Source organism: Erinaceus europaeus, chromosome 16 (genome assembly GCF_950295315.1).
Source record: "Erinaceus europaeus chromosome 16, mEriEur2.1, whole genome shotgun sequence".
NCBI classification, from domain to species: Eukaryota; Metazoa; Chordata; class Mammalia; order Eulipotyphla; family Erinaceidae; genus Erinaceus; species Erinaceus europaeus.
In genome coordinates, this window is record NC_080177.1 from 70,645,779 (window position 1) to 70,666,836 (window position 21,058).

The 21,058-nt window shown below is 42.4% G+C and overlaps 1 protein-coding gene and 1 gene segment (V, D, J or C); both read right to left on the reverse strand.

Moving 5' to 3' along the window:
* Nucleotides 1-21,058, reverse strand: part of LOC103125982 (T cell receptor alpha chain MC.7.G5-like) — a 578,475-nt gene that overhangs the window by 510,668 nt on the left and 46,749 nt on the right. The gene's annotated exons all lie outside the window — the stretch shown is intronic.
* Nucleotides 12,021-13,216, reverse strand: LOC132533361 (T cell receptor alpha variable 19-like). The segment is given in 2 exon segments: nucleotides 12,021-12,893; nucleotides 13,103-13,216. Coding segments are annotated over 2 exon segments (405 nt in total).

Sequence of the window (21,058 nt, forward strand, 5' to 3'; positions counted from 1 at the left end):
AGGGGGGGTTTGTTGTTGTTGTAAATTATATTTAAAAAAAAAACAAGTTATATGTAACAATTTAGACTGATGATGTTCTTTACATGAGTAGTCCAGACATAAAACCTATGTCAGACATACCGGTTGTAAATTCAATCTGTAGCTGATCTTCTTAGCTTTTCAACAGGGTCTCTTGTGGAGAAGAGGTTTTTAATACTGATAAAGTCCAGATAGTTAGTATGTGGGGGCAGGCTTTAGGTATAAGACTACAAACTCTTCATTTACTCAAATACCATAATTTTTTCTCCTATGTTTTTTCTAAATGTATTATATTTTGTATTTAAATCTAAGATTCACTTTAATTTTTATTTAAAAATATTTTAAATAATATGTTATCTCTCAATATGTTTTAAGTTTCATCTGCTGACTATACCAAGTAACTAACTCAAAGCAGCACAACCTTACCTAGGGTAAAGGATTCCCAAAGAAAAAGCAAATATAAAAACATAGGACCCAAATGAAACACTTCTCAACTCAGCAGCCTCTGAAACCCCTCTCGTGCACCACAGGGCAAAGTCTCCTTATCTAGAGGTGGAGGGTAGTTACACTGAGGATAACTGTAATCTAGCCTAACATTCACATTCTTTTAAACTTTAAAACTCTCTGAGAAAAATACTTATCCAACTTTAAGTTATCAGACTGAACTGAACTTGAGCTTCTCTTTACTCGTCTATAGCTTTGTTGTTGATCATTGACCACATGATTTCTGAAAAGAATATCCTCTAAAAATTGTTCCTAAAATGGAAAAAAAAATAAACCCTTCTGTTATTGCTTTTTTCTGAAATTACATACTTCCAACGGCCTTTTTTCAGAATCACAGTTCCACAGCCAAATAGGCCAGCTCCCCACAGAACAGAGTCTTACTTCTTCCTTCTGTCCCAGCAGCAGACTCCCAATCTTGTCCTTCTGGAAAGATGAATATAACTTTCAAGAAGTACAGTTTCAGTTCACCCAGCACAGGTACATTTTACTATGCAGAGTATCTGGGTTTAAACTTCTGGAAACCCATGACAACTCTATGCACAGCGCCAATGTGAAGAAAGCTCTGTGAAATTATGTTGAAGTGTGTTCCCTCTTTCTATCTCAGCCTCTTTCTTGTTTTAATTTGTTATTTGATATTGGTTTATGAAATTATGACTTAACAGGGGTACAATTCCACACCATTCCCACCACCAGAGTTCTGTATTCCCATTCCCTCCATTGGTAACTTCAGTGGTTCTCCCAATGCCACAGATATGGGTTGACTATTATTTCTATATCTATCTATGTATCTATGTATACCTGTGCCCATTTTTACTATGGCCCTGCCTCCTTTTCCTTTCTAAGTCATACCTACACCCATTACTACTTCTAAATGTCTTTTCATTTTTTGCTCTTCTTTCTCTGGGTCCTGATGAAGTTAGAATTCAGAGCCCTCTGGACATCTTCCCCTAACTTTTCTCCCCCTCTGGGAGTATAGAACAAAATTCTTTTTGGGGTGAAAAAGGTGGGAGTTCTGGCTTCTGTAATTTCTTCTCTATTGGACATGGACATTGACAGGTTGATACATACCCCCAGCCTGTTTCTATCTTTCCCTAGTGGGGTAGAGCTCTGGAGAGGTAAGGTTCCAAGACACAGTGCTGTGGTCATCTTCCCAGAGAGTTCAGAATGGAATCATAGTAGCATCTGCAACTTGTTGTCTGACAGGCAGTTAAGGTATGAAGCAGGACAAAACATTTAATAGACAGAAACCAGAAAGTAGGAATATAGCAGGTAAGAGTAGGGATTTTTATGGTGGTAAGAAGCTGGGAAGTCTATTTTAGGTATGATCCTAGGGACTCATGACTTTAGTAATTTTTGCTAGATTTTGGCAGTTAACATGGAGGTGGACTAAATATATTGTCTAGGAATATGTAGTCAGAGTTGAGAATGGGGCTAGAAAGCTATATTAGGGCGGAGAGTAGCTCCCAGACTTGAAGAGAATATATAAATACAATTAACTTGCCTCATCAATCTGACCCAGGGCCCATGTATATTCATATTTAGCCTGTATAGCCTCTTGATTCCCTGCCAGTCTGAGCTCGCTGGCCATGGTCACACCTGGCAACATTCTGGACTGAACCCATTTCAGGACTAGTCTTCCTCAAGTGGCAGAGCAAGGTGACCCAGCCACCCTCTGGAGAGTGAAGCAGCCCCTGCCATTCTTACTTTACAGTGAGACCATGTTACTTTATATAGGGAGTGGTGTGGGACTATGTGAAAGCTTGGTAGAACTTAGAGGAGATCTCCCATCCTTGGATGGAGATCTGGAAAGACACCCCGCTTGTTAGCCTCTCTCTTCATAGAGATGAGCCAAGAGAGAAAAAGTATCCCAGACTAAGCTTGCCTTGTTAGCCTCCCAGGCTCACAGAAAACATGCAGACCTCTTGCACTTAGTTTCTCCCTGAAGGAAGGCCACATGGCTGCCTGCTTTCTTCTTCTTCTAGCGTTTGCCCTTCTTCCGTAGCCAGTCAACAGTGTCAGGTTGAGCCTGATGTAAAGTTTCGAGACCTCCTTTGAATCTGGAGAGGTGGCAGTCGTTGACTATGTGGGTCATAGTCTGTCTGGAGCCGCAGGGGCAGTTCGGGTCGTCTCTGGCTCCCCAGCGATGGAACATAGCTGCGCACCGGCCATGGCCTGTTCGATAGCGATTGAGGAGGGCCCAATCATAACGTGCTAGGTCAAAGCCAGGTTGATGCTTGCAGGGGTCTGTGATGAGGTGTTTGTTCTTTACCTCAGCTGACTGCCAACTCTGTTTCCAAGAGTCTGGAACAGAGAAGTTCAGTGTAGGCGTAGGGGACCAGATTGGGTGACGAGACATCAAGCGTTGGACAGGGTGGGCGAAGATATCCACGTATATTGGCAGGTCTGGTCAAGCGTAGACGTGGGAAATGAACTTAGATGATGCCGCATCCCGACGAATACCTGGTGGGGCGATTTTGCTAAGAACTGGCAGCCATGGAACCGGGGTGGAATGGATGGTTCCAGAAATTATCCTCATGGAGGAATATAATTTGGAATCGACCAAGTGGACATGGGGGCTACGGAACCATACTGGGGCACAGTATTCTGCAGTGGAATAGCATAATGCCAGAGAGGATGATCGTAGTGTAGAAGCGCTTGTGCCCCATGAGGAGCTGGCCAGTCTTTCAATGATGTTATTCCTCGCGCCCACCTTTGCTGCAGTTTTTATGAGATATTTGTGAAATGACAGAGTGCGATCGAGAGTATCGCCAAGATAGACTGGCTGGACTTCATGCCGGATTCTCATATCGCCAAGCTGCACATTAAGCTCATTTGAGGCCGAGGCATGGTGTAGATGGAAAACAGATGATACCGTTTTAGCAGTGCTAGGAATTAGTCGCCATTTTTTACAGTAATCAGATATCAGAGACATGTCTTTCGTGAGTGTTTCCTCGAGGATGTCGAACTTGGATGCCTGAGTTGCACAGCAGATGTCATCGGCGTAGATAAACTTCCTTGAAGAAGTTTCTGGGAGGTCATTGATGTAAATATTAAATAGTGTAGGAGCCAGAACAGAGCCCTGGGGGAGGCCACTTGAGACAAGTCTCCATCTGCTAGACTTGTCACTCAGATGTACCCGGAATCTTCTGTTTTGGAGAAGAAACGATATAGTGTTGGCCACCCATGGAGGCAGGCATCTTGAGATCTTGACTAGGAGACCGCGGTGCCAGACTGTGTCATAGGCTGCTGTGAGATCAACTAAGACAGCACCCGTCTTTAAATTCTTCTGGAATCCATTTTCAATGTAAGTTGAGAGGGCCAGGGCTTGTTCGCAGGTAGATCTTCCTGGGCGGAAACCAGATTGGGCGGGTGATAGGAATTTCTCTGTAAGAGGAGAAATATGTGACAGAAGCAGCCTCTCAAGGAGTTTGTAACACACGGGAGGAGAGAAATTGGTCTATAGCTGGCGGCCAGTGTTGGGTCTTTCTTTGGTTTCAAAACCGCTATAATCTTTGCACGACGCCAAACTTTGGGCATAGACTCAGATTCCAAGATGTGGGACAGGAATGAAGCGAGCCATTTCTTTGCCACGGGACCCAGGTTAAGAATGAGTTCTGGGGTGATGTTATCATAGCCAGCAGCTGTTCCCGGTTTAACCCTCTTCAAAGCGCCTTCCAGTTCAGACAGTGTAAAGGGAGAGAGTTTTGGAGATGGACAAGATAACCGGAAGTGGGATGACCAGTCATGGGAAATTTCTCTTTTCCAGACTGGGTCGATCTTAGCACGTCCAACTTGAGTTAGGTGACTGGCCACTGAGTTTGGAGATACGGGAGGATGGGAGACGGGAGGGGGTTGGCTACAGGCACCCAGTCTGTGAAGAAGCTTCCAGGCCTTCCTACTTGAGTGGGTGAAGTTCAGACTTTCCGTGAGTTGTTGCCAGCGGGCTTGGCGTGCTGCATCCAGGGAGGCAATGAGATGGTCAGCCACATCTGGGTCGCCCGACTCATCATACTGCTTTAGTGGCTGCTCGCATTCAGCATCAAGACAAGGCGTATAGTTAGCACGTCTCCCACGAGGAATGGCTTGGGAAGCTGCTTTGAAGATGGCTTGGCGGAAGCGCCTGTAGGAATCTTCAGAGGGGATAGAGTTAATTGGAATTGCAGGAATAGATTTGTTGGTAAGATCACTGAACAGACGCCAGTTTGCTTTCCGAAAGTTCCATCTTAGTTTCTCCGAGCACAGAATCAGTGGGAGCTGGAGACCAATGTGGATGATAGCTGGGTGGTGATGACTGTGCGGGAAGATCTTGAGAACTTGTCTTGTAGCGGGAAAGGCTGGGCGGTTGACTGTGCTAATCCAGCACAGGTCAGGTGACGAGTCTTTATTCCATCTAGCACTGTGAAAAGAGCCTGGTTGTTTGGGATCGTATAATAGGGAGAGGTCATTTGCTGAAGCCCAGTCGGCTAAGATAGAGCCGTCAGCACGGCTGGGTGATTCAGGCTTGGCAGGACCTCATTATCCCATGAGGCACTGGGAGGCTTATATACGTTGATGAGCTGAATAGGTCCAATAGTAATGGAGTCGTAGAAGGTCAAAGAGGCTGTATGTTAAATGTCCGCAAGACACGATTTGGTGTAGATGGCTCGGCCGTGTTTAGGATGGAGATTATAGCATATTAAATCGAATCCACTGATGGTGGATCAAGCAGCTTCATCAACTGCTATATGTGTTTCTTGTAGGCAAATAACATCTGCCTGATACTGTATCGCCAATTGACCAATAAGAACGTGTTTGGCAAAGGACAGCCCCTCAACATTAAGTTGGAGGACTCGAAGAGCAGGACCAACAGCTTGAAAGCTGTCAGGAGCTGCTTGTTGCTGGCTTTGAAAGTGACTGGGATCCATGTGGATTCAGTCAGCTAGGAAGGATAGTCAGTTTCCCCAATGAATGGGTACTCACGGGATGCACCACGGGAAGGTTGATCCAATGCACCCCGCTGCCTGCTTTAAGGTTCATTTACTCAAAGTTCACGTCACCTTCTGATCACAAAGGAGAACACACCTTATCACACACTCCTAACAGTGTCCTTTGATGTCCTTAATTTACATCAATCCTTGTTTATCTTCTATCTCACTTTAACTGATTTAACCTCTATTCTCCTCTCAAATGTCTTTGCGTAATTAAATGCCTGCATCAGGAGACTAATTATCTTGACCTTTATGTATCTGCATCAATTCTTGTCATACCAGCCCCCTACCATAGGGGCAAGCTGACCTTTAAGAAACCTGTAATTTCTGACATATTTGAAGAATGTTCTTTGTTTAACTTTCTCTATATATACCCAAGCCCACCCCTGAATAAAGAGAGTGTTCGTATCAGAATCCTCCTCGAGTCTCTTTTTTTATCACATAGTCTCTTGAACTAGTGATGGAGTCTCAGTAAGCTTACCTTCCTGGTTGGAGTCACCCCACATGAGCCCCAGCAGAGTGGCTCACAAGAGGGCTTATGGAAGTGACCAGTAACAGTGGAGAAAGGAGTCTATTAGAAGTCTAAGTCCATTGTATCTATCGGGTAGGGGCTTCTAGGATTCCCTGACTAGGGCCCCAGGTGCTTAGTTTCTTTCTATCTGAAATTAAAAGTAAAAAAAGAGGAGGTTTGCCAGGAGCAATGGAATCATACATGTATAAGAAAGAGAGAGTATTAGTTGAAAGACAACATTAAAAAATACAAGCAAAACCTGAACTGGAATTGGAGTATTGCACCAAAGTAAAAGACTCTGGGGTGGGTGGGGGCCAGAATATAGATCCAAAAAGGATGACAGAGGACCTAGTGGGGGTTGTATTGTTATATGGAAAACTGGGGAATGTTATGCATGTACAAACTATTGTATTTACTGTCAAATGTAAAACATTAATTCCCCAATAAAGAAATTAAAAAAAAAAAGAAAGGGAGTATTAAGGGAGTCAGGTGTAGTGCAGAGGGTTAAGCTTAGGTGGCACAAAGCCCAAGGACCGGCTTAAGGATCCCAGTTTGAGCCCCTGGGCCCCCACTTGCAGGGGAGTCACTTCATAAGTAGTGAAGCAGGTCTGCAGGTGTCTGTCTTTCTCTCCCCCTCTCTGTCTTCCCCTCCTCTCACCATTTCTCTCGGTCCTATCTAACAACAGCATCATCAATAACAAGAACAGTAATAACTACAACAACAATAAAACAATGGCAACAAAAGGGAATAAATAAATAAATATTTTTAAAAGAGAGAATTAACCACTAAGTATTAAGTAGCTATAAAATGTTAAAACTATTTTGTCTTTTTTTTCTGGGATTAGCCATGTTGAGAATTTTAAGGTTCCTTTTGACTTAAAAGAGAGGTCATTAATAAAATAAAAATAACTAGTAGATAAGTTAAAGCTTAATATCAGTGTAGAAGTATATTCACCAAGAAACATCTATAAAGTACTCATAACAACATTGTTGAGGAGGGCCAAACTCTGAGAAAAATCCAAATAACCATGTGAACAGATAATGGCTGTAAGCTAAGTGTGGTGTGCCCATTGAGCAACAAAAATGAGCATACCACAGTACACACAATGGATTATCTCAGAAATAAAATACTGAAAGAAGAGTCCACAAAGAAAAAAGTCCCATACTATATTCTTCTTTTTTACATTATTTATTTATTTGATGGTGACAGAGAAAAATTAAGAGAGGAGAGGAAGATAGAGAGGGAGAGTGAAAGAGAGATATCTGTGGTTCTGCTTCACCACTTGCAAAACTTTCCCTTCTGCAGGTGAAAAGCTGGTTTTTTTATTATTTATTTTATTTTTTTCCTTTTGTTTCCCTTGTTTTGTTGTAGTTATTATTATTGTTGTTGATGTCATTGTTGTATAGGACAGAGAGAAATGGAGAGAAGAGGGGATGACAGGTAGGGGCAGAGAAAGATAGACACTAACAGTCCTGCTTCACCGACTGTGAAGCGATTCCCCTGCAGATGGGGAGCCGGGGGCTCGAAACAGAAGCCGGTCCTTGCGCTTTGAGCCACATGCACTTAACCCACTGTGCTACCATCCAACTCCAGAGAAGCTGGGGTTTGAACCTGGGTCTTCGCACATTGTACCATGTGCACTTAACCAGGTGCGTCACTGCCGGGCTCCTGAATCAGTCTTCTTACATAATTTCAAAAGTGGTGGCCAGGGAAGTTGTAGAGTAGTAAAGCACAAGGCTAGCAGCTGTGAGGACCCAAGTTCAATCCTTAATACTTCACACACCAGAGTGATGCACTGGTTTCTCATGTTAATAAATAATTATGTATTTTTTTTAAATTGATGCCTGTAGGGGTCAGGCTGTAGCGTTAAGTGCACATAGTGCGAAGCACAGGGTCAGTTGCTGTAAGGTTCCTGGTTGAACCTCCGGCTCCCCACCTGCAGGAGGGTCACTTCACAAGCGGTGAAGCAGGTCTGCAGGTGTCTTTCTCTCCCCTCTCTGTCTTCCCCTCCTCTATCGATTTCTCTCTGTCCTATCCAACAACAACAACAGCAATAGCAACAACAATAATAACCACAACAATGATAAAACAACAAGGGCAACGAAAGGGGGGAAAATATCCTCCAGAAGCAGTGGATTCGTATTGAGGGCACCAATCCCCAGCAATAACCCTGGAGGCAAAAAGAAAATTTTAATTAAAAAAATTGATGCCTGCATAAAAAGCCATTTTTCCTTTTTATTTCTTGTCTTGAAAGAGACAGGACAGGGACAAACTGAGAGAATGGGTGAGAGATAGAGAAAGACAAACACCCACAGCACTCCTTCACTGCCAAGTGACGTTTCCGGCATTCAGCTGTGGAACAGGGGCTTGAACCTACAGTCTTGCATATGGCAATGTATGTGCCACTACATGGCCCCCTTATTAAGTAAACTGGGTAAAATTAAACTGAGAATTTTAGTTTTCTCAGAGGGAAAAAAACAGAAACCAGGGGGATAAAAGGAGGCTTCTGTAGAGCAAAAATAAGAAGAAAGAGCAGAGCTCCCAGATTGGTGTCCGTGAGTTCTTCATCCTTTTAAATGAAGCTTCATGAAGTTCCTTTTGCAAAAGCCAAAGATTTGTGATGGGGAGGGACATGGGCAGGGTGGTGTATGGGCGAAGCAGGGAAGTCACTGAAGTCACAGAACCTTCGGTTTCTCTACCTTGGTAGTCACATACCTAGAGGTCTGACGGTAGTTTACTTCCATTCTCCAATCACATATATGCCAGATTATTTTCAATTCATGATCTAGAAATATATATATCATACTAGTCACTCTAGATCAGAAGATAATTTACAAAAAACCCATAAACTCTCTCTATATATTTCAGATAGAAATGCAGTTAATGTGCCCACAAAGAGGTTGAGCTGAGGTAAAGCAAGTTTCCTGTGACCCACAAAGGAGGTGGAAAGCGAGCTACAGCCACAATGTTGATGCAGCCATTCCCAGGAAGCATTCATTCATTCACTGGCAAAATGAAAGCATGACAACAATCATAGGTATGGAACCACTGAGACTTTTTTTCCCTCCAGGATTATTGCTGGGGCTTGGTGCCTGCACTATGCTCCTTGTGGAATTTTTTTCCATTTTATTGGGTAGGACAGAGAGAAATTGAGAGGGGAGGAGGAGATAGAGAGAGAAGGATACACACCTGTAGAATTGCTTTGCCACTTGTGAAGCGTGCCCCCTGCAGGTGGGGAACCTGGGCTTGAACATGGATCCTTGCGTGGGTCCTGCTGCTTAGTACTACGTTAGCTTAACCAGGTGTGCCACCACCCAGCCCAGAAACTTTTTTTTTTTGCCTCCAGAGTTAATAGCTGGGCTCTGTGCCTGCACTACAGATCCGCTGCTCCTGGAGGGTATTTTTTTTGGTTGTTGCCCTTATTGTTTATCATTGTTGTTGTTTGGAGGCTACTTTTATTTTTGTTGCCTTTGTTGTTTATCATTGTTGTTGTTATTGCTGCCATTGTTGTTAGATGGAACAGAGATAAATGGAGAGAGGAGGGGAAGACATAGAGAGGGGGAGAGAGAAAGATAGACATCTGCAGACCTGCTTCACCGCCTGAGAAGCGACCCCCTGCAGGTGGGGAGCCAGGTGTACTTAACCCGCTGCGCTACTGCCTGGCCTCCACCCAGAGACTCTTTAAGAAGCATATTGTATGAGAACTCACTGTAAAAGCACTACAGATTAAGTAGAGATAAGTGAACATGAGTTTATAGTGATTCCAACTTATACTGTCATTAAATTGTTTCTAATATGTTTTAGAAGATTCTCATATTGTAAAAGCAGAAATGTTGGAAAAGATTACATGAGACAGGTTATGGCTATAAAAACTCCGCTATTTAAAATTTGTTGCTAAGTGTTGGGAATCAGCTTATGACAATATCTTGCCATTAGTTTTTTTTTTTTCCCAAGTTTATTGTATATAAGAAATCACTACATTTGAGAAGCAAAAGCAAAATGTTTAAAGTGACACAGTAGTAACCCAGGTGTGAAAGTGCTGGGAATGAATTCAACAGTCAAAAATGAAAGAGCAATATTTATTAAATCAGAAACATTTACTGAGAGTTAAGAAGAATTATATAATTGTAGGTTCTGGGCAGTTTGCCATTACTGTTTACCACACTGTTCCAGGGTACGTTTTCAAGGCCTCAAATCTTTGATTTATACCTTTGTAAACTACTTACCACTTTTTTCTGTTTTAAGAGCAGACCACAGAGTCCTTAGCCCCTTTCTCTCTCATCCTTTCTTTCTTTCTTCCTTTCTTCTTTTCTCTCTCTCTCTCTCTCTCTTTCTGTTTTCTTTTGCTTTCTTTCTTTCTGTTGGTGGGATTAATAGTTTATGGTCAGTATACTGGGTTTCACTGCTCCAGGCCAGCCTTTTCAGAGGGAGAGGCTGACACAGTAAAAACAAAGAGAAAGAGAGGCAGGTGTGACAGAAAACAAACAGCACAGAAACTTCTCTGTGGTGGGGCCTAGGCTAGAGGCTTTCTGTATATTCTCTTAAAACAGGAGGCTGCTTTACTGACCCACGATTTTGTTTAATTTATTATTTTTTTCCAGAGCACTGCTCAGCTCTGGCTTATGGTATAGTTAGGGATTGAACCTGAGACTTCAGTGCTTCAGATATCAAAGTCATTTTGCATAACAATTATGCTATACCCACTTCTACTGATAACTATTTTTTTATTAACAGATTTCTCTAGAATATTTAGTAAAATTCTTTGAATGTTTTTTTTTTTATAAAATTCAGTGGTTTAGTTAATAACAGGATGAATTGGCTACTGTTGTATGCTTTACATTGGGTTGTTCTAGCTCTCCCCCTGCCAAGAAAATTTGGGTCAGTCCTGCTAGTTTCGCGGGCCCCCTTGGCCCCCGCCCCAAGGAACCCCGAGAGAGTTCCAGAGTTACAGAATTGGAGAGTTGCAGAGTTAGAGAGTGCTTGGCGCCATCGCGGGGCAAAGAGGCAGCAGAGTTCTGTTTGGTGATTAGTTTATAAATCGTTGTTCCTGAATAAAGAAATACAGCTTCCCTGCCCAGCCATATGTCTCTGGTCGTCTCTGTTACCCACCCGTGAAGCTAGCCCAGCCAGCTGGAGCCTCCGAATTTTAACAACAGGCTACATAAGTCTATCTTTTCCTGTTTATGTCTTTAACAGACACTCTCTGTCCTGGAAAATTTTTGTTTGTTTGTTTGTTTGTTCGTTTGTTTTGCCTCCAGAGCTATTGCTGGGGCTCGGTGCCACAGGCACCAGAATCCACTGCTCCTGAAGGCCATTTTTCCAATTTTTGTTGCCCTTGTTGTCATTGTTGTTGTTGGATAGGACAGAGAAAAATAGAGAGAGGAAGGAAAGACAGAGAGAGGGAGAGAAAGACAGACACCTATAGACCTACTTCACCCATGTGAGGTGACTTGTATGCAGGTGGGGAATCAGGGCTCTAACTGGCCTCCTTCAGCAGGTCCTTGCACTTCATGCCTTGTGTGCTTAACCTGATGCACTAACCACCCTCTCCCCTTTTTTTTTTTATCATTGCTACTTATAAAATAGAAATAAGAGTTCACTTTAAAATAAGAAATGTTTTTTTTTTTGAATTCCAGGGAAAAAATCCACTAGCTAAGTCCTACCAAATATCATCAAACAATAGTATAGGACATTATTATTAAAGATGTTTCAAGACAATTATTCTATATGTACTTAGTACAAAACTGTCTGAAGTTAAAGACATCTGGGGTCATTAGGAACTAGGCACATAGAAAATTCTTCATATTAAAAAATTTTTTTAGGGAAATAACAAATATTTAGTTGCTGCAGCATAAAAGGTGCTACCATTCAACCAAAAATAATAATAATCAGGAAGTCTATACCAAAAAAAAACTACCCCACTTTAATATAATCACCATAAAAGATCTTTCTTTTTAATTTCTTTATTGGGGAATTACTGTTTTATATTCAACAGTAAATACAATAGTTTGTACATGCATAACATTTCCCAGTTTTCCATATAACAATACAACCCCCACTAGGTCCTCTGTCATCCTTATTGGACCTGTATTCTCCCCACCCACACCAGAGTCTTTTATTTGGTGCAATATGCCATAAAAGATCTTTTGCCAAATGATCAACTTCAAGATAAATAAAGATAAAGATGATTTATAAAAGTATTTGTCTGTTGGTTTGTTTATTTTTGTGAAAATGTGACACACAGAGAGACCAGAGTACTGACCTGCTCCAGCATGTGGTGCTGCTGGGGCTTGGAACTGAGTATTCTGGGATCTCAGGCATAGGATTCTATTGTGTTACCTCTGTGCTATCTCCTTGGCACCAGAAGATTTTGATAAATGGCAGTTTCTGCTGTTTTGTCTGGTCCAGGTAGGGCATTTCCCTTAGAGTGATGCTTGCTCTTCTAAAGCCATCCCCCACATCTCTGCTGACACAACCCCTGCTTCTTGCTGTCTAATCTGAGATTCCTGCCCAGGTGCTGACAGCTTGGAAGTGCCTCAGACTGAGAAGTGTGGTTTCTGGGGGGCCCCCACAGGCACCCACATCACTGTGGCATCACTCAGAGCACAGAAATACACCGCAGAGTCGCCAAGCTGGGAGGCTGTGATGGTGAGGCTGATGGAACGAGCTGTTTTTTGGAAGTTCAGAGAATAGCGATCCTTGGTTGCATTTTGCTCACTAAAAGACTCCTGGCGAATAAGGATCATCATTTCCCCACTGGGTGGCTGTTTGTACCAAAACAAATAATAACTGTAACTACTGGTTTCATATGTACAGTCCAAGGTTACATCGTCCTTCTCCAGAATAGAAACTGTAGGCTGAGTTTGAGTTACCGTCTGGGTCATGCTGGACCCTGCAGGAAAGAATAAATAAATAAACTAATGAATGAATTAAAATAGACCTTATTCTCTTGTGCTATTCATAGGTCTGTACAGAACTAAAGTAGGCTGAGTTCTGACTCTCTGTCCATTATTCTACTGTTCAAAACCCCACCAGACAGTAGTGATCTGTCTCAACCCCCTGAACAGGGAAGCTGAGAGAAGCTGCCCTCACCAGCCTTACCAAGGCAGATGGAGGCTAGGACCACTCTCAGCAGGCCGGGGAGCAGCATGCTGGCCGCTCCTCCTTCAGGTGACCTGTGCTGTGCTCCCTCTCAGAGTCGGGTCTGAATGTCTGGCTGATGCTTGACAGGAAATGTGCAGTTACTGAGCAGGAAGCTACTTCTCAGTCAGAACAGGAAGTGACATTTGCTCTCATCAGAGTGCCTGAGTCGTATTGGATTTGTTGATAAGGTTGAAAATCTAATCTGCCCAGTTATTCCTGTCACACTTTCATTGACAAAAATAATAATAATAATAATAATAATTACATTTGGGAAGGTTAAATTGAATGGTAGCACAGTCATGATCCTAACCTTTGCCTTATTCAGTCAATGGATCTGAGGGAGACTTGCAATTCTCACAAGAAATAAGGAGTTCTGGTGGTGGGAATTGTATAGAGTTGTACCCCTCCTATCATATGGTTTTTTCAGTGTTTCCTTTTTATAGAGAAAAGAAAAGAAATGCAGTTTATTATGATGAGTGTGTGACTTCTGAGAACAGCTAATAATTCTCTTTCATATGACTTTTTGTCTGTGTGCTGATTTGTCTCAGTCCAAACTGCTCACTGATTTTTTTTTCCTAGAAAGAAAAATAAATTTATCTATACTCAATCACCACAACTTTTTCATTTTACATACCTAACCATTGGTTTCGGAGAAATTTGTACTGGATAAGCTTCCACGTCTGTTTCTGCTACTATCACAACAGGTTTCCTGATTGATAAAAATCTGCTGAGCTGCACATATCAGATAGCAATCAATAATAAGACTGTGGGGTGGGGGTAGATTGCATGCAAAGAGACTCTCATGTCTGAGGCTCCAAAGTCTCAGGTTCAATCCACTGCACCAGTATAAACTAGAGCTAAGCAGTGCTCTGGTAAAATCATACTACTACTAGTATTAGTCATAGTAGTAAACCTATTCTATGCAAATTTTCCTTTCAAATATCATAACCTACTATGAAAATGAGGACAATCAAGTCTGCCAGGCCAGTGCTTTCTTTTCCTATATTAAATGTAGCCATTTGAAAATTGCAAATACCTCTTTGTTTCCTCTGCTGCAGCTGCTGGGCTCAAAGGCTTGCAGTAAGGATCTGCATTTCAATAGCTCTGTGTCTCAGCATGGAGATGGCGTCTGATTTGCTTGGTGTGAACGTGCTGATTTGTAATTAATTTAGACAACTGTTTCATTCAATCATTTACTGACTTTATTGGCCCTAAAGGATTGCACAGGAGTCTAATAACATATAATATCCGTGATACAAAAGGAGAAAATAGAATCTCTTTAAAGTTTAACGCAATGTGACTATTGATGCAAATATCACAAGACTGTTGTCTATGAATCCACTGCTCCTGGAGGCCATTTTTCCCATTTTGTTGCCCTTGTTACTCTTGTTGTTGTTACTATTATTATTATTATTGTCATTGCTATTGTTGTTGGATAGGACAGAGAGAAATCGAGAGAGGAGGGGAGACAGAGGGGAGAGAGAAAGACAGACTCCTGCAGACCTGCTTCACCACCCGTGAATTGACCGTCCTGCAGGTGGGGAGTCAGGGGCTCGAGCCGGGATCCTTGCGCTTTGCGCCAGATGTGCTTAATCCACTGCACTATTTCCCAACTCTCACAAGTGAACTTCTGAGGCAAAGGATATATCTGTATTGTTTTTTAAAAGTATTTTATTTAATAGAGACAGAAAAATTTGGAGCAGCAGGGGAAGAGAAAGAGACAGAAAGAGACACCTGCAGCCCCGCTTCACCACTTGTGAAGCTTTACCCCTGCAGGTAGGGTCCAAGGGCTTGAACCTGGGTCCTTGTGCAGTGTAATGTGTGTGTCTTGCGAGTTGTGGCACCACCTGGCCCCTGGAAATATCTGTATTATTTTGCCACATGGAGGTAATTCTCAAGACACTCTAAGTTGAATGTATCATATCTGTGAATTTCATGATAGAAAAAAAATTCCATCAGTAAGAGAGTGAACTAAAAACCAAATAAAATATACAAAGCAAACCTCATTTGTTGCTTTTTCTGTAGCTGGTTTAGCAGTTTCTCTGCACTTTCAAAGCTGTGGCTCAAGAGTTGTGGTCAACTGTGAGCCCTGCTGTCCCCAAGCCATCTGACAACCGCCTGCAGCTGGGAATCAATACACTTGGGGGGGGGGGGCGTTAATGTGCTCTGCGAGATTGAACAGAGCCAAATAGAATGACTAAAGGAAATGGGATATCACAGCAATCTAAGAACAAAGAGCTAAGGGGCTGGACAGTGGTGCACATATCACCATGTGGACCACCAAGGACCTGGGTTTGAGCCCCGGCTCCACACCTGCAAGGGGGAAACATCACAAGTGGTGAAGCAGGTCTGCAAGTGTCTTTCTCCCTCTCTCTCTCTCTCCACACACACCCATTTTTCTTTGTCTTGTCAAATAAAAAAAGAAAAGAAGAAAGAGGGAGTCGGGCTGTAGCGCAGCGGGTTAAGCGCAGGTGGCGCAAAGCACAAGGACCAGCATAAGGATCCTGGTTCGAACCCCGGCTCCCCACCTGCAGGGGAGTCGCTTCACAGGCGGTGAAGCAGGTCTGCAGGTGTCTATCTTTCTCTCCTCCTCTCTGTCTTCCCCTCCTCTCTCCATTTCTCTCTGTCCTATCCAACAACGACAACAACAATAATAACTACAACAATAAAACAACAAGGGCAACAAAAGGGAATAAATAAATAAAGTAAATATTAAAAAAAAATAAAAGAAGAAAGAGCTCCAACCATTCACATGGAATATGGTGAGTGATGATATGAAATACATATTTGGCCTTCCTCGCAGAGTCTTAAGCATCCAGAACAATAAAGACACATTGCGTCAGGCCTAGGAAGAGCCTGTCGGATTTCACCTAAGCGTGGTTGCCAGGGACACCAACTAGGTGATCACAGGTTAGAAAGTTTGCTTCCTCTCCCCACTTTCTTATCTCACTTGCACCTCCCTGGAGGCAAAGAGGACTGGAGAGTAAACCAGCTGTCAGTGACCAGTGATTTAGGCAGCCACACCTTTAAAAGACCTGTCAACACCCATGTTCAGTGGGGAAGCAATTACAGAAGCCAGACCTTCTACCTTCTGCAACCCTCAATGACCCTGGGTCCATGCTCCCAGAGGGATAAAGAATGGGAAAGCTATCGGGGAGGGGATGGGATATGGAGATCGGGTGGTGGGAATTGTGTGGCATTGTACCCCCCTTATCCTATGGTTTTGTCTATCTTCCTTTTTATAAATAAAAAAAAAAATTTTTTAAGAAACTCGAAAGGTGACAAAGAGGAAACAAAAACTAATTTTCCTTGTTCCTATCTGAAGAAAAACCTCAATTTACAGTTCATCTGAAGTCAGAAATGAAAGATCTTGGATGAGAAACTACTGTTTTATTTAAAAATATTTTGTATTTTATTTTATTTTATTTATTTTTGGGCAGAACCAGAGAGAAACCGAGAGGGAAGGGGATGATAGAACGAGAGACACCTGCAGACCTACTTCACAGCTCATGAAGCTTTCCCCCTGCCAATAGGGAGTTGGGGCTTGAACCCTGGTCCTTGTGTACTGTGATGTGTGCATTCAACCAGCTGCTCCACCTCTTGGCTCGAGAAACTCCAGTTTTCCTATGGAGTGGTTGTATAGCTCAGATTTGGAATCCAGAATATGGGGTTACATTAACCATTTGACTCTCTGGTTAATAATACAGTATCATGTGAAGACATGACCTGTGGCAACTTGACCTCTCAGTAAAACTCACCGGTGTCCAGGAAAAGAGTTCACATCTCCACCCCCACCCAGGGCTGCTCCCTGTGGCCCCACCTGCACCCCACGGGGTTTACGCTCAGCTCCCCCTGCTGTCTCCCTCACTGTGTGTCTCTCATAGCACAGTAGTACACAGCTGAGTCTGATGTCTGTGCAGAAGGCTTCTGCAGGTGGAAGGTCTTGTCGCTCTTAACAAGACTGGCATGAAAACCTTGAGACTCTGTCCTGTCACTTTCTGTTGAGCTCTTCAGTAGCAGCTTGGGAGCTTTATGAAGATACTGGACGTACCAGAAAAGGAAAGGACTTGAATAGGAGGTCTGGTAGCTGCAGTTCAGGACCAGGGGTTTATTTTCTGAGAGAGTGACTGTGCCTTCTGTTTGGGTCACTGAGTCTCCTTTAGTCCCTGTTTAAAAAATAAAAATAAATCATTATTATTTTGTTATCTTCATACTAAAAAAGGAGAATTTTTCAGCCAGAAGATAAAGTGAAGTCAGTTATGATTGTATAAAAATTAAAAGAACATTAAAATTTTAAATTAAAATTTACTTACTGAATATGAAGATCATAAGAAATAAGCAGATGGTAGAAAACATGTTAGCAAAATAGAATGATTCTCTTTGTTTTTCTAGAATATACCACGTCTGACAGGGATTTCTGCAGCAGAATTTTAATAAACACCTTACTCAGAAACCAAGAACTCTTTTCTGCACAAGAGCCTGTGTGGTAATGCAAAAATACGCAGTAAAACCACCATTGAATTACATCTAAAGGAGACAGTGCCCTCTAGCGGATATTTGTCAGACTGCACCACAGCTGAGTATTTGTCTTAAAAGCAATTTAAGGGGTAAATACAGAATGGGACAAGACTCTAAAATCAAAGCGCTAAACATTCGCTTTTAGGCTCACATCTAAATATGGTGGAAATATTCAACTATTACTTTCATCATTTTCTGCATGATACAGAGGTCTCTAGTTTGCTTAAACATGATTGCTGTGACTCCCATCCCCACCCTCAACCCTATCTGTCTTTCTCTGAAAAAAGTGGTCAAGTCAAATAGATAATGAAAAGAAAAATTGCTGCAGTTTTTGTTTCACTGATAAAAGTGGAAGGCTATATCTATTAGAATGCATTACAATTAGAAAACGGGTCGAAATTAATGAGATGACAGTTTGAGAGCATTACGTTACAGGCAGCACAGAAATAAAAAAGCGGAATGAGTCCTAACATAGTCTCGGGCTGTTTCCCAGAGGCAGGTTCTGAGCACCAGCACAGGGACAGCTTACTGAAAGCTGCCAGGCTCTCTCGTCGATATTTCTGTGTGTGTGTGAGATAGGAGTTTGAGGAAGTGGAAGCATCTCATGTTTGTAGACATATTTCAAAGAATATTTTGTTCATTGACATGTGACCATACGATGAAAAGCAGAGGGTGGGAGAGTCGCTCTTCTCCCCTAAGAAAGAGTGGAAATTGAATTTGTTACACACACACTCAGGACCCCTGGACCATATTTGAATTGTAGGAGCCTTACACCATTAGTCTTGTGACAGATAAATAGCTTTCCTCAGGTAACTTGGGTTTTGCCAACCCTCCTTTCTATTTCTCTTTACATCATTTTTTTTACCCCAGCTAAACACAGTCTTTCTTAAAAATAAATATTTATTTATTTATTCCCCTTTGTTGCCCTTGTTGTTTCTTGTTATTGTTGTAGTTACTATTGTTGTCATTGTTGTTGGATAGGACAGAAAGAAAATGGAGACAGGAGGGGAAGACAGAGAGGGGGAGAAAAAGACACCTGCAGACCTGCTTCCTGGCTTGTAAAGCGACTCCCCTGCAGGTGGGGAGCCGGGGGTGAGGGGCTCAAACCAGGATCCTTATGCAGGTCCTTGAGCTTTGCTCAGCTAAACACATTCTTCAAGATGGCCAGGCTTACAGGTTGGTCGTTAGCTCACTCAGTAACTCAGTAGAGGCACAGGTTACCATGTGCAGGGACCTGGGTTCAAACCCCTCGTCCCCACCTACAGGGGAAACTTCAAAAGTAGTGAAGTGAGTATTTCAGATGTCTCTACTTTTTTCTCCCTTCCTGTCTTCTCCATCTCAATTCTTCTCTGTCCTATCAAATAAAAGAAATTAAAGTACAAAATTAAAAAGGGGGGGAAATGGTCACTTGCAGTGGTGGATTCATTGTATAGACACCAAGCTCTAGCTATGAACCTGGTGACAAATAATAATAATAATAATAATAAATAAGCCAAGGTTAGAAGTTTAACATTATTAGCCACATTATTTTTATCCCAAAGCCATTTGCATGGCCTTTAACTGTCCCTTGTTTATTTGTTCTCTCAGGGAATTGGATTCTATCAGGAATTTCTATTGAAAGTTGTGTTTTCTCTGTGTCTATGTACCTATTTTCCAGTTTCCTCTATAATTATTTGTACTGGTGAAATACACCGAGCAAAAGATTTAAAAGGGTTCGTTTTACTAGCTTGTTATTTCTCTAAGACTTGGCTAACTTCATGCAAGGTGTGATTGTATTATAGTAATAAGTCACATCTTTGTTCCCAGCTTACAAAAAGCTGTGTCAGGCACCGGGACTTTGTCATTGCAGACAGCTGTGATTTTTCTTACACAGGTTCTAAAGGACAGCGATGGCAATATATAGTGATGGCCATTGTAAATCAGACCCAACAATGTTCTTCAGTGGATATTCAGTTTAGTTCTTCCTCGCCGATTAAAATTAGATTCATTTTAACTTATATTCAGACTGGGATTTTGCATAGTGTTAGTCTGCTGGTAAAATTCTCTGTCAGGGAAGGTCACCTCACTGCTCTAAATCCTGTTGTGAATGTTCAGGGATTCCTAAACTTACAGATTCATTCTGAAAATTCACAGTTACCTATTATGTGTAAAGATAGATAAATACATAAATAAAACTATATGTGATTACTATCTTAAATTGCTTTCGGTCCAGTGAGAAGCAGATAAGAAAACCAAATCCTACCCCCTGCCTACAATTCCATTAGCCCAAGCCTGCGTTTGTGGAATGAGGGAATGCACTTGAAATAGACACTTGATGCATTTATCACTAAGCAAATAAAATCTGTCTGAAAGTCTTACATCCAGTGTCCTGATTTACTTCTGTCTTTCATCTCTCTTCCCCTCTCTTAGGCCTGTCATCCAGATGTTTAACCTCTGATGCTCTGGTGCCCAACTCCCAGAGTGTAGGAGTCCCAAGTGGTAGACAAGAAGAAACAAACAGCTCTGCCAGCACAATGGGGGTTCAGACAGGCACCTAGCACTTCCTCCAGCCTCAGCCTCCAGAGTAGCTGGGACTACAGGCACGCGGGCCACCAAGTCCGGCAGGCACCTAGCACTTCCTTCCCATTCCTCATCCCATTCCATTCATTCCCTGATTAACTCCCGAAAAAAATAATACTACCAGGAGCTGGGTGGTGATGTACCTAGTTGAGCTCACACATTACAGTGTGCAAGGACCCAGGCTTGAGCCTCTGGTCCCACCTGCAGGGGGAAAGTTTTGCAAGTGATGAAGCAGTGTTGCAGGTGTCTCTCTGTCTCTCTCCCACTCTACACCTCCTCCCCTCTTGATTTGTGCCTGTCTCTAGCCAATAAACAAACTAAGATAATTTTAAAAATTAGTACTGGGAGTCGAGCGGTAGCGCAGCAGGTTAAGCGCAGGTGGCACAAAGCGCAAGGACCGTCGTGAGGACCCCGGCTCTCCACCTGCAGGAGAGTCACTTCACAGGTGGTGAAGCAGGTCTGCAGGTGTCTATCTTTCTCTCCTCCTCTCTATCTTCCCCTCCTCTCTTGATTTCTCTCTGTCCTATCCAACAACAACGACATCAATAATAACAACAATAAAACAACAAGGGCAACAAAAGGGAATAAATAAATATTTTTAAATTAGTACTATTGAGCATTTAGAATAAATAAAAATCTTCCGTGTTAACATACTGTAGATTCTTTATTACATATGAGATTTACATGGTACAAAAAGACTGAGACAAGCCAGAGCACCATGCTGTATATGCAGTGCTGAGGGTTGAACTGGGGACCTCAAACATGCGAGTTCAATGCTCTACTGACTAGGCCATTTCCCCAGTCACTAGCATGCCTAAAGTGGTTTTGAAAATTAGT